The sequence below is a fragment of the Calypte anna genome, chromosome 15 (assembly GCF_003957555.1).
Source record: "Calypte anna isolate BGI_N300 chromosome 15, bCalAnn1_v1.p, whole genome shotgun sequence".
In the NCBI taxonomy this organism is placed as follows: Eukaryota; Metazoa; Chordata; class Aves; order Apodiformes; family Trochilidae; genus Calypte; species Calypte anna.
This window is the reverse complement of record NC_044261.1, coordinates 10,643,840-10,657,555: the sequence shown is the minus strand read 5'-3', so window position 1 is coordinate 10,657,555 and position 13,716 is coordinate 10,643,840. Positions and strand designations below refer to the sequence as shown.

The following is a 13,716-nucleotide window of genomic DNA, read 5'->3' as shown; positions in this document are numbered from 1 at the left end:
GGCAGCCTGTGGGCAGGGATGGGGCCCTGAGGGAGGGGGAACCCTGTCCTGTCCCCGTATCCCTGCAGCAGGGCAAGCAGTCCTACATCCCTTCAGCTCCCCACCATCCCTGGGGGCTGTGCACGTCCCCACCATGGCACTGCAGGCCTCAAGGACATATCCCTTCCATTTCACCTGTTGTCAGCATCCCCTGGCAGGATGCTGAGTACTGGGTTTACTGACAGGGCTGGGGCCAGCAGTGGGGCACACAGCTGTAGGACCACTGCGCTGGCCGCTGCTCTACACTGTTCGGCTCCGCTCGGCTCCTTTCGGAAACGCTCGGCTCCTTTCGGCTCCGGCTTGGCCCCGCCTGAGGTGAGGTCGAGAGGTGGGGTCGGGGTCGGTGGCTGCGGCTCCTTGCCTGCCGTGGAGCCGGGGCTGCCCGGTGGTCGCCAGGCAGGCGGCAGCGGGGCCGAGGAGCGGAGGCAAATCCCCGCTCGGCAGCCCGGGGCGCTGGGCCCTCCGCAGGGCAGCGGGGGCTGCCGACCGCTGGGGGTTTGTCCGGCCAAGGCCCGCATGCACCGGGGAGACGTGCGGGTGTGGAGAGAAAAGAGTTTCTCCCGGCTGTTCCCCCTCAGGGGCACACACAGCAGCCGGGAGTGACCCTCACAGGCCACGGGCTGAGTCCCAGTCCTGCCCGGGCTTTCCTGCCAGCCCCCCCCCCGGGCAAGCGGCCTGGGAAGCCTCAGGGACACTGGTGGTGACATTTGCAGAACTGTGCAGCTGGAGGTACAGTCTGTCCTCAAATCTTGTTCAAAAATACCCTGCTTTCTTGGAACAGACACTTGAATCAGCAATTCCCAGACTTGCAGGAGATGCTGGTTGGAAATCTGTTCTCTCAAATGTCTGCTAGAGTGAAAATTCCATGTACCCTTTTTCTGTTTGTATGACAGAAGGAGATCCAGTAAAGGGCTTTAGGAACTGACTTTGACTCTTCAGCTTCCCTGGGCTGGCATATAAGGCGGAAAAATGATGGCATTGAAACCATTTACCTATCCACTGCCTGAAACAAGGTTTCTTCACGCGGGCAGGCTCGTGTACAAATTTAAAATCCGCTATGGCAACTTCCACAGGTAAGCATGTTACACTGAGTTGGTCTGAGACCCTAAATTCAGATCTTGAGGGCTTCTTATTTCCTGCCTTCTTTCACTGATGGGGAAAGTGGTCACTTAAAGGCAGCCCCTGCATTTCACGGGCTGAGCATTAGGCTGAAGGAGTTATTTTGAGCTGTAAAGAACATGGTTCTATTTCCCTGCCATGATAGGGTTTTATGCTTCAGTAGAAAAAGAGGCTGGGTTTACCGACAATACTTTGAAATTCTATCAGGGTTTAACCGAGAAGCTCTGGAGCCTTTGGCATGATTTAACTCCAGCCAGCACCTAAGTCCCACATGGCCACTCACTCACTGTCCTGCAGTGGGATCAGGGAGAGAATCAGAAAGCTAAAAGTAAGAAAACTCAGACAGCTGAATAAGTAAAGGGCAAAACAAAGAATTCATCCACTGCTTTCCCTCAGGGGAAGGTGTGTAATCCCCAGGAACGCAGAGCTCCATCACACCTGCTGCTTGAGGACTCTGCATGTGGAAGATGCAGGAATGGCTGCCTACCAGCCCATATACCATAATTTTACTATAAATAAAGAACTCATCTGCCCACTGAGTATTTTCTCTGTGCAGTAGGAATGACGTTTTGTTGCTGATTAAACTCCTACAAGGAATGTAGTTCCAGTGCTTTTTGACTGACTCTTTGTTTGTTTCACAGCGCTCCTGATCTCAACAACACTGAAAGTGCTGCCAAGGAGTTGGAGGTAGGAGATGAAGCAGGTCCACGGAACCTTAGCTGAATGTTTTGTTCATTGTGAGGCTGAGGACATTTTGTTAAATGCAACATTTCAAGTGAGAGTAATGGGGAACTTCTCTGTCAAGTATGAGGGTGGAAAAAATGATGTAATCAAAATGATCATCAGCAGACAATGTTAGTGTAGAAGAGTGATGCTTTTATTTGAAAAATTTCCAAGAAGACTGTTCAAAATTCCTATTTGCTGGGCTAGTTACAGCCTGTTCCTTTCTGATTCCTGTTCCATTACTTTGGGACCAAGCATGGTTACAACTGATGAGTTCTATTGTCATCTACTTCCTGAGACAGCAGAATGCCCCCACCATTCCTGAGGAAATGAGACAAATGTACTACCTGTTTAGAAATGCTCCTATGGCTTAATTTAAAGAAATCTTCAGGATACACTATTAGTGTTATAAATACCATTGCAGAAAATGTGCTGATCATAATTGCTATACTGCATGGTTTAGGCCCAGCTAAAGAACCTCACATCCATTTTCTCACTTCTCCCCCCACTGCGGGATGAGGAGGAGAAAATCCAACTGAAACTTTGTGGGTCAAGATAAGGACTAGGAAGATTTCACTCACCAGTTATGGTCCTGGACAAAACAAACTCAACCTGGAGAAAAAAAATCAATGTAATTTATGACCAATTAAATCAGAGCAGGACAAAGAGAAGAGAAAACAAAACCAGATTTTCAGTACCTTACCCCACCCCTCCCTTCTTCCTGGGCCCAAATTACTTTGTTCCTGATACCTCTATCTCCTCCCCCAGTGGCACAGTGACAAGCAGAGAGGTTTTACAGTCAGTCCATCACACGTTTTCTACCTCTCCTTCCTCCTCCAGGAGAAGGATTCCTCACAGCTTTCCCCTGCTCCAAGGCAGGATCCCTCTGGCAGGGGACAGTGCTTCAGGAACCCCTGGGACATGAGTGCCTCCCCTGGGGTGCAGTCCCTCAGGAACTGCTCCAGGCTGGGCTGCCCACAGAGTCACGGCTGCTTCAGGCACAGTCACCTCCCGTGGCACGGGATCCTCCATGGCTGCAGATCCACATCTGCCCCACTGTACTCCTCCAGGACTGAAGGGGACAGCCTGCTGTCTCATCATGGGCTGCCAGGTTCCTCTGCTCAGGCCCCTCATCCTCCTCCTTCCTCACTGGCCTTGGTATCTGTTCTAGCACTGCTCTCCCCTCAGGGACTGCTCCTACCTCCCTCTCCTCTACCCTGAGGTCTTACAGCAGTTTAATTTTTCCCCTTTCTGGCTATGTTAATCACAGAAGCACATCCACCCTCACTGATGGGCTTGGCCTTGGCCAGAGGCAGGGCCAGAATTGGAGCAGGGGAAGCTTTGAGCAGCTTCTCACAGAAGGCACCTCTGGCATCTCTCCTGCTCTATCAAACACTGCCACACCAACCCAATATAATATGGAAAATAGGTTTTTTTCACTTTTAAAAATACAAAAAGGCATTACTAGGCAAAGCTACCTGTTTGTAAAGCAGGAATTTGTTGGGGCTGCATTACAGTTCCTTAAAAACTGGATGGGGTCAATATCCAGAAAAAAGGAGTATGCTTACATTTGAAGCAGATCAATATATGTGTTTTGCTGGGGAAAAAAAAAAAAAAAAAAAAAAAAAGAGACTTGTTAAATTAAAACCTCCTTAAATTTAAAAGCACACCTTCACTTTCTATAGTAGTGCTTCTGTGTTAATCCAGAGCTAAGATATTAATTTACTTCAGTTTCTATAAGTCAGTGCAGCACACTCTGAGGGGTGGGGAGGAGGAAGGGACAACATGGGGAGATAAGATGCAGAATACCTAGAACCTGCTCTACCATAATTCATGCAAGCTGTAAAGTAATTTTAATTTTTTCCCAATCCTTAAACTGTACTTCACAGCAGGATTGTGGTTCTATTAATATTGACCCTTCTTTTTTTTTTTTTTTTGGCCTCTCCAGGAAGCAATTCGAGTAGTCCTTGGAAATCTGGATGATTTACACCCATTTTCTACAGACCACTTCACTATCTTTCCCTGTATCCTTTCTTACCCATAAAATATTCAGTGACTTGTGCCTGTTGGGCATGGCTGGACTCAGCATCCATGTCACATAGCACAGATCTGTAGCTGAGGTGAGTCCTTTGAGCTTTGTAGCTTGACTCAGTTGTTGCCTTCCCCAGAGAGAGAACTGATGTGAAAAGAGTGTTTTTCAGTGTTTTCAGATTAAACCCTCTGTGTTCCAAATCAGATTTAGCCAGAGAAAATGAATGTGTATGCATAAAGGCAGAAGCAGCCCACTAATGTGATTGCAAGCACAGCTTGTGCAACGTTTTCAAAGGCTGATGAAACATCAGGTGCTCCTTACAGGCTCAGCAACATTGGCTCACTAGTAGAGGAGATGTTTTCTTGTCAGGTACATTAGGATTAAATATTGTAGTGGCTATAGTGTAAAGGGTTAAAAAGAACTTATTGTCCCAAGGCTCTTGTTGTAGAGCAGAGTAAGTTAGGTAGCTGAGAAGCCTTTTGAGTCCTCTGGTCTGTCAGTTTGTCAATCAGATCCATCCCTTCAGCACCACCTCCTGTGGTTTTGGGTGCCCAGGAGTAATGAACACCCTTGTGTTTCTGCCTGCAAGACGTTCCCTCCCAGGCTTGGGAGACTGCATTGTGTGGCCTCGTTATAGCAGGCAAGAATGAGGGCAGCCTCTGTCAGAAGCTGGCGTGTGATAGCAGCTGATTCCTGTTACTGCCAGGAACAGAAAGCAGCCAGGAGCACTGTGGGACAGGAAGCATCCAAATGAACAAAACCTGGTTGGTGGTTTGCTTCACTAAAGCTCATCCAGTTTTGCCTGCATGCTTGAGGAGTGTTTGACTGACAAACTTGTATTTCCAGAGCTTGGAGTGCATCCCTATGCCCAGCCAGTGCTGGGCCCTGGTGAGTTGTCCTGCAAGCTGTGTTTTGGGTTCCTTGCTATAGCATAGTTCTTAGTTCATCATCAGCTGTGGGAGTCTTGGAAGCCAAACTCAAAGGAGAAATTTCATCCGTTCAAGGAAGTGATTGTGTCAGTGTTTCATCTGGGTAAATCATGGGCTCCATCTTCAGTCTTTGGGGTGTTCATGAAGTCACAAATGCATTAGAAGGATTAATGTTGCCTGTTTCTTCCTGAAATAAGAGGCATGTAAGGAGACTGCTATCTCACGACCTCCATTCTTGTGTACGTGAGCTCCTCAGTATCAGAACTGCACCTGCAGGAAGGAAGGTCTGTAACTGTGGTAGTTGTTATGTCAGTTGTAATTATCCTCCCATTTTGAACTCAGAAGCAAATGTAGTGATGCTATCCTTGTGAATCCTAGTCCCTTTCAATGCTTAAAATATTTTATGAAAGAATCAGTTTTTAGTTAGGAAACCTGATGAGGGAGAATTTGGGAGAGCCCAGCATGTTGTTTCTTGCAGTATAATGTCAGGACTGAAGGCAAATGTGGTGAGGAAAACAGTTAATACAGGGGACTGATGGGAGTGTATGTGCTGGATGAGTGTTTCCTGTAATGTGTACCAGTGTTTTTTCACCAAGTTCATCCCCACAGATTTTATTTGCTCCATTATACATGTGCCATGTGGTGTGACTTTGGAAGCTTTACAAGAGACATTGTCAGGACTCCTTCTCCTTTGAAATGTCCTTAAGTCTTATCATCATTCTCAGATTTGAGCAAGTGGGAGAGAGTATCAAAGATGAGATTCAAGTGTGAGAATGTCTGTCTGGTGCCTTATCCCTACATTTGCACAATGTATCTAGAACTCAACTCATTTCAGCAAAACCTATCTCATGGTGAGTCCCTGTGGTTATGTTTAGATAATTTCTGGAAGTGTCTGTGGTCTGTGTCTTGATTTTCCTCTTCCCTTCATCTACCGTGTTTTTGAATGAGAGGGAGCTAAACTGCATGCAGTGTGACTGTACCATGGATTTGAAACAGCAGAAGAGTGTTTTCTTTTGTCTTGTGTTGCTTTTCTAAAGTTTTCTGAATATCTATTTGCTTTTTCACCCATGGCTGACTCTGCAGCTGGTGTTTGTATGAAGCAATGCCCAGTGGCTCCCAGCCTTCATTCTTTAATATCAGCAGTCGTACTGGAGCCAGCAGATGTGTATGGAATGCATGTTTTTCTTTCTTGTGCTCAACTGTGTTGGTTGACATTGAACTTCACACTCTTTGTTTCTGTTTTCCTGAAGAAAAATGCTTTTGTTTTTCTAAATAATTGTAGTAATAAATGAGAATGTCTTTTGTATAGTTAGCAAATGTTGCCACCTCCCTACCATCTCATTTTACAGATTTTTTTAATAACTCCATGAATAACCTCGGGCCCCAGCTGAGATCTCTATGGGACTCTACATTTTACTCTTCTGTTGTGAAAACAGAGTGTTTATTCTTACTGTTTCCTGTTCTGGTCCCTGAGAGAAGCTGACTGTTTTTCTTAAGACCACTTTGTGGATATTCTGGTCTCCTTTATAAAATGGATCTCATGCATCAGAGGTTAGGTGGCCAATACTCTGTGGAGGCTCTGCTCTAGATGTCCTTGCATCTGCCACCTGTTTTCCAAAGCACAGCGTGATGCCAGTAGTTATTCTGAACACTCCTTTGACTTCAAGGAGTCATCCCCATTCCACCAACATGTGGTGCTCATAGCCAGGAAATCTCCTCCTGGAAGAGCTGTATGTGCAGTTTTCCATTTCAGCCTACCATGGTTTCTAAGTAGTTTTCTTGTTCTTGGAAAGTGAGGTGCAATGCAGAAATGTACTTTTAAGTTGGTTAGAGAATGTCTGATCACCAAATATTCACCACATTTTCTAATGCCTCTGTCACAGGAAAAGAAGTAAACAAGGACCGTGATGAGTTTGTAAGTTAAATGTGTGGTTTTGTTTTGTTTTAAAGTTATAAATAGCCTGGAGCAGCAGAGCAATACATGAGCAATGCTCTGTTTCCCCTGTTTCTGGGAATCAAGCAGGTGGGGTGGCCCTGAATTCCCACCTAGAACCAGGCAACTTGAGAGAAATCTTCCTGGCAGTTCCAGTGGACTTGGATGGAATTCCTGCTTCAGGACCTGAGGGCCGTGCAGGCTTCAGCTAAATGTGCTTTCTATGAGTCTGAGCTGAGCTGGCAAATTATTTCTTCACTGCAAAAGAGGTCAATATTGCTGAATACATGAGTAGTTTCCCAGGTGTTGTTTGTGTCATAAACAATGCAGTTCAGCTTCTCTGGGAAGTTTTTGTTTAATGAGAGCTCAGGGTAGGTTTGTTTTCAATAGGGGTAAGTGTCTGAAGATGGGGTGAATTAGTGGTGTCCTGTCCAAATTCCCAAAGGAAAATCCTGGTGTTTCTGCTAGCAGTACATTCCTGCTAGTGACATTCCTAGGCCCTTCTCTAAAAATGGAGCATGTAAGATATCCTGGGAAGCAGCATTTCCTGTTTAAAACATCTCCACTCCTCTAAAAGTGGAGAACATAGGATGATATCCTGGGAAGCAGTATCTCTTTTTTAAAGCAAAATTCTCTCAATGGCCTCTGGGTGCTTCTCTTCTCTTTGAATCAGAAGACAGCTAGTCTTTTATTCCTGAGTCTTTTATGTTCCTGCTGCTTTCATGGTATAAACAAATGGGCAATGTTTTGAAGGTCAAAAGAAGAAATGAAGTGTTACAAAGTACTACAGTGGAAGAGCCAATGAAGAGGAGAAGAGTGGAAGTCAGAGCAGAGACCTCATGCCCATCGTTGGTTATGAACAGGTCAGATGACTACAAAATGGTCTTTGGGGCACATGTCAATGGTTTTAATGTCTCTTGTACATTTTCCAGATTTAATTACTCTGTAATCCTTCACTCCCTTTGTCTTCTTCCATCTGTGTGACAGAATGTAAGCAGCATTGTCCATGTTTGGAGAAAAGTTGTCCTATGCTTTCAGGTTCCCCTGCCAGTGGGGGCTTTCTGTTTATCTTCTTTCTGTTACCATTATCTATAGAATGGCATTGGGGTGAGAACTCAACAAGTAGATGAAGCAGTACCCTGGCTTGCACACCTGAGCCAAGGGTGGCAAGGGAAGTGGGAACTGTTTTCTAGCTGCATCCTAGCCTGTTGCTCTGAGTTGGCTGATGAATGCCACCTCTCAGCTTGAGGCTGGGATCTTAATATGGGGGTTTTGCAGAATCATTGTGGTTGGATGGGACATTTGATACCAATGCGACCCCTCCTGCTCAAGCAGTGTCACCCACAGCGTGTTGCCCAGAACATGTCCCCCCAGGTTTTCAGTGGACTCCAAGGCTGGACAGACCCCAATTTCTGTGGATGCAGTGCTTGACCACAGTTGCAGCCAAAATAATTTCTCTTATGTTCCGATTTCACATCATGTTTTGTGGACTGTGCCCTGTACCCCTTGTACTTCCAGCAAGCATTGCTGAGGAGAGCCCAGTTTCCACTTTTTCATTCCCTCCCATCAGGTGTACATTGATAAGATCCCCCAAATCTTCTCCAGACATAGCAGTCCCAGCCTCTCCAGGTATGAAAAGTGCCCCTGTCCCTTCATCTTTGTGGCCTTTCGCCCAGTGAGTCCCAGTCTTGGTGTCAGCAGCCTTGGGCAGAGGGGAAGGATCAACTTCCTCGACCTGCTGGCAAAACTCTGCTGAATGCAGCTCAGGATGCTGCTGGCCACCTTCAGCATGAGGAGGGGGTGCTGGCTCACTTAAAGCTTGGTTCCTGACTGCTGTTCAGAGGCAGGCCCGTTATTAGTTTCAGTCTAGCAGGCTGCTTTGTTTCATGGAGTGTAGCTTGTACAAAAGAAAAAAAAATTATGTCTGTATTTAACAATCAGAAATATGTGGCAAGGCTCCAGTGTTGTGATCAGAAGTGCTTATTCTCACCTTTCCCCTTCCACAGCAAGGTACAGACTCTGTCAAGTCATCTCCCTTGTTCCTTTATGTTCTGCCCAATTACCAAATGAATTTCATGTGGAGATTACCACAAGAGGACTCTGAAGCCAGTTCTTTTCCTGTTCATGGAAATGGAGTCCTCTTATTTCCCTTTCCCTGCATCAGTTTCTAGTCAGAAGAAAACTGCAGAAAATGAGTGAAGAGTGGGACCAGGATCCAGAATGCTTTCTGATCTCTTTTAGCCAAGTGAGTTGTAGATTGGACAAACACAAGGCCAGAAAGGACTCTTTCCTGATACAGACCTGACAGTTCCCTCTTAGTCCTATGCCTTGCCCCAGAAGTTATGCTTTTCCAGAAAATTAAGATTAAAACAGTAAGTCACTTGAATGTGTATTCTTGATTTCAAAATTAAGTTGTTGAGGGACCAGCTTTAAGCCTCCTGTCATCATAGGAAAAATATTACTATTCAACTGAAGAGCTCATTCAGTCTGGACATTCCTCCTACCCCCAGGAACAAGTTTGTGTCCTGTAAGCAGACCATGTCTGGACCTTTTTTTTTTTTTTTTTTTTGATAATTTTGGACAAGCTCTTTTGCTCTTAATTCCTCACAGCAGATTTGGATGAGTTTTCCTGGGTGCTGTTGCATGCTGAGCTCTCAGAATCCCCAGGTGTCATTCCCTAGTGATACTGAACAGCTCAAAGAGCACTATTTCGTGGGTGTATCTCTCTGTATAGAGTTTCCTCTGCCATTTTATTGCTCCCTAACTGAGCCTTGTAAGATCTTTCTGTGGTTCTTTGCTATCTGCCCTTTTCTTGGTGTCAGTAACCTCGTAGGATTTGCAAGCTTTATCCATTCACTGCTTATCCCCCTTTCCATGTCACATAACATTTTTTTTTCTCTTTAGCTTCTTGTTGGTTTTAGTCAAAGAGCAGAAAGCCTAATACTGGTACCAGTGCATGCTTTCATTTTTTTAAACAAGATTTTGAAACATGAATATAGATATAGACTAAGGATGTCTGCGTTGGCTAGAGGTACTAAAATCCTGGTTTCTAACAAAATACTTGGAGTAGCTATTTACAAGACTGCTTCCTTTTTGTGACTTTTTGTAAACTTAGTTCTTACTTATTTCACTGATTTTTAGAACTGGAGACGAGTGTGTTCACCATATGAGTGTAGCAAAGCCTGGATCTGAAACGGTAAGATACAGAATATTCAGAAAAGAGACAACAACATTTGTTTCATCCTAGATTCTTAAAGTGGCAAGCAAAAAAATGCCTTCAGGTAATTTCTTTTTTCACCTTCATCACCTGCATGGAGACATTTGTGATTCCTGCTCATCAAACTTAGCCAAGGGGTGAGTTTTACCAGAATAGGACACAAACTTTTCTGACTGTCAAGCTATGAACTCTCAGGGTGAGCTTGGCCTCTCAGAGATGAGCCTGGAGTAGTTTCCAAGGCCATGGTCCTCTCCTACCTTAGATGCCTTTTCGTGCCCAACTCCATGAAGGGCTGACTGTGAGTGCTGACAGGTTGACACTGGCCAGGGTGCTCTGCCTGCTGGCTCCTGCAGAACTGGTTTCAAAGGGCTGATCCCAGCTCTGCAAGGATTCACTGCATACACAGTGTCAGGTGATAACAGGTCCATGGAAACTTTCAGCCTTCACAGAGAAACTTCTCTCCTGAAACCCTCACCTTGTTGTAAGGCCAAAACTTTCCTTCAGAAGAGGGGTTTTCGACAGTTTTGTTGGATTTCCTACATAGGCAGGAGACTGTCTGGTATCTGCTCAGGAGCACTGAGTACAGAAAAACTTCTCTAAACCAAACACAATTATTTGTCTCTAAAATCTGTATCACTTCTGTTTCACCTCAGTTTGCCTTTGCAGAATTAGTGAAAAGTCTGTACACAGCCCCTTTTTGGCTTCTTGGGTGCTCCATACACTCTGTTGGTGGGATAAGGGTCATTCTCAAAAAGATGCTTTTGTATTCCCCACTTTGCTACAATCACTGTCCCCAGAATGCTTCCACTCCTTGAACTGAATTTCCCAAGCATCAGAGGCCTTGAAAGCTGGAGCTCCAGGAGGACCAGGGCAGTGCTGCAATCCCATGGCTGTTCAGTACATTACTTTTTCTGAACTAGTCCACATGCCTTCTGGGCCTGTGATGGGGACAGGAGGCTGTCTGGTGAGGGTGACTGGAGTCAAGTGAAGGAAGGAAAGGAGAAGGGAGAGGGAAAGGGAAAGGGTAAGGGAGGAGCCTACAGCTGTTAAGGTTGGAATTTTGCATGAACAAGAGAAACCCTGTCAGGCAGTGGCTCTATTCTTCTATGATCTGTCTGTGAGAAAGCTGTTTTACTCTCTCTGAAAAAAAAACAAACAACTTCCATGCTGATTTTGTTGTCTGTGGCTCTGTGTTTCTGATAGCCTTCTCTATGGGTATTCCTGGCTCACCTCTTGCTTCTGGCACTTTTTCCTTTTGCCCCTTCCCTGTTACTCTGTTTCCAGTTGCTGTGTTTCAGCAGGGCTGATGCCAAGGGACTTGTTTTGTCCAGTGGCTGTAGTTTCCCACAACACCTCTGTTCATATCTTTTAAAATCTCTGTATTCCATAGCTGCTCTTATTCTTTCACTATCTGCTATATTAAAGTCAACTCAAAGAATTACAGCTTTATTTTAGGCCTGTGAATGTCCAGAGGAGGGAGGGGTAGAAATATATTGGTGAAGTAGGTCCTCATAGTAGCATGGAAAAAAATAAAATCGCAGAACAAGAGCATAAACCTTGCCTTTAAATCCTTCAAGCAAGCAAGCAAAGCCCAATCTCCTGTACAGTAGAACATTGTGTAACAGTTTTTGGGTTCCTTTTCCTTTTAGAATTCCTCCAAAGGAAATGAGTGTGAGTGTAGTCCAGCATCCCTTTCCATGGACTGTAACCAAATGAGCTCCTGTAAGTAAGGAATTTCTGGATTCAAGTTGCTCATGATATCAAAGGCAGCAAGGATGACACTGGTATTAGTCTTCCTTTAAAAATGGTGCTGGGTTTCTTCCACCATGTGAAGTTAGGAATTACAAGCACCACAGAGTGGTCAGTCAACAGTGATTTTGGCTGAGACTCTCAGCTTACCTAACAAATTCCCACCCATAGAGCTGGGCTGCACAGCCCTTCTTGATCTGGGCTGTGGGATAGGATCCTCCCTCACAGTCAGCCTGCACAGCAATTGCTTTGAAACATCACAGGCATCACAACAGTCAGAGTCTGGACCCACCTCTAGTCTTCAGGACCTGCCCTTGGCTGTGCAGGGAGTGTGGAGAGAATGAGCTCGTGGTTTTGTTCTTGCTGCTGTTTCTTGCAGGGGGACCTGTGGAATCTAACCCTGAACAAAGAACAGCAGCTGAGCAGTCTGAGGGTGCAGTGCAGCTACTGCAGCAAAGGGACCAAGCAGTAAGCAGAGGACATGTTAAGTCAGAAGGAAGAGGTCTCTCCAAGTTCTGGAGAAGGTATTAATACTGTGGCTGTATGCAGATCAGTCTGGGCTATGTCCAAGCCTGTGCCTGATTCTGGCAGTTCAGGTGATTCCATGTGATCTTGAAGCACGGATACATCTTTTCTGTGGTTCAGCCAAAGTCTCCCAAGGCAAAGGAACATTCAAGGATTTCCTTTTGTCTTGTAGTACAGTGCAACATTCCTCATAAATGTTCCTCTCCTGAGCTGTCTTTGGGGAAAAAAATGCTCACAAAACTGCTTACAAGAGGGTTACAGCCCTCAGCCATACCCTTCACACAACATGGCTTTTGTCAGTTGCCATCTCCAGCCTGATTTTCTAAAGGCTTAAAGAATCCCCCCTCTAGCAGGGCCCTCCTTGGGTGGGCCTTCAGTCCTGCTGAGGTAAGTGTGGCCTCTTTGTGGCCACTTAGCAGCTGTGGCTTTTGTAACATTGACTCCCAAAGGCACCATTTTAAACTTAAGTACCCAGGTACACAGCTGCATTGCTGACTAAAGGAGTGCTCTAAAGCTGTGGGAGCTGTGTCGTGCAAGAGTAGTCTGTTCACTGCACAGCAAGAGCTGGACATCAGCAATAACTGGCAGGTGAGATAGTGGAAGAAGTAAAACTCCTCTTAAATTGTAGTGCATTAACTACCAAGTCTAGGCTGTTAGATCACAAGTTATTCTGTATGTTTCAGTCTCTGTTTTTTCCATTTTCCTCTGTATTATCTAACTGCTGGGGTTATGTCTTTCTTGTTCTTTAAATTAGCTTGTTTATACAGTTGTCAGAGAATGATTGTAAATATAAAGTGCTCTTTTTGTTGCTGTTTCCCCAGCATAATCGTGTCCCCACTGCAGCATCTCTTTGGAGGAAAGTACTGACCTGGAAGTATTGGTTGTTGAAAGGTAAACTTGTAGCAGGAATGTTGGGTGGTGGTGTTTCTTTTGTAATTCAACTTTTCATGCTGCTTGTCTCAGCTCTTAAAAACTTCAACTACTTTGTTTCCATTTTCAAATTAACATTCTGAAGATGTTGGGTTAGAATGGCTTTTTCTTCACAATCTTTGGGGTTTTAGAAAAAGAGAAACAAGCTTTAAGATTTTGATCTTTGAGTGTTATAAAAAGGGACCTGTACATTTAAAAATAATTTATGAGATTCTAATAAAACAAACGTAACTCAGAACTGCGTGCTCTTTTAGTAAGCCTTACTCTGGCATAGAACACTCTTTCCCTCTAAGAAGTGCCTGGGAGGATGAGGATTTCTGGCATGAGATGGAGTCCTGTACTCGGTTTCCCAGCATTACAAAGGTCAAAATTGCTGAAAATATTATTATTAGATTTTACCACTGTGCAACATCTTGGGCAAATATTTATGCCCTTGATACGTAGTGGGATGAGTCTGGGAGTTAAGATTTCAGATGTGCCTGGGGCATGCTCAGGCAGCTTTTTGCCCTCATGCTGATGC

At 45.0% G+C, this 13,716-nt stretch overlaps 1 protein-coding gene across 1 annotated transcript; it reads left to right on the top strand.

Annotated features, from left to right (window-relative positions):
* The first annotated feature begins 476 nt into the window (after positions 1–476).
* Positions 477–13,172, top strand: MAJIN (membrane anchored junction protein). Its single transcript, XM_030460572.1, has 11 exons — positions 477–768; positions 933–1,112; positions 1,800–1,845; positions 3,830–3,905; positions 5,568–5,693; positions 6,726–6,757; positions 7,529–7,638; positions 9,917–9,971; positions 11,642–11,714; positions 12,121–12,265; positions 13,088–13,172. Exons 2-11 carry the CDS (start codon positions 1,009–1,011, stop codon positions 13,131–13,133), a joined length of 813 nt encoding a protein of 270 aa, XP_030316432.1. The 5' UTR covers positions 477–768; positions 933–1,008; the 3' UTR covers positions 13,134–13,172.
* The last annotated feature ends 544 nt before the right edge of the window (positions 13,173–13,716 follow it).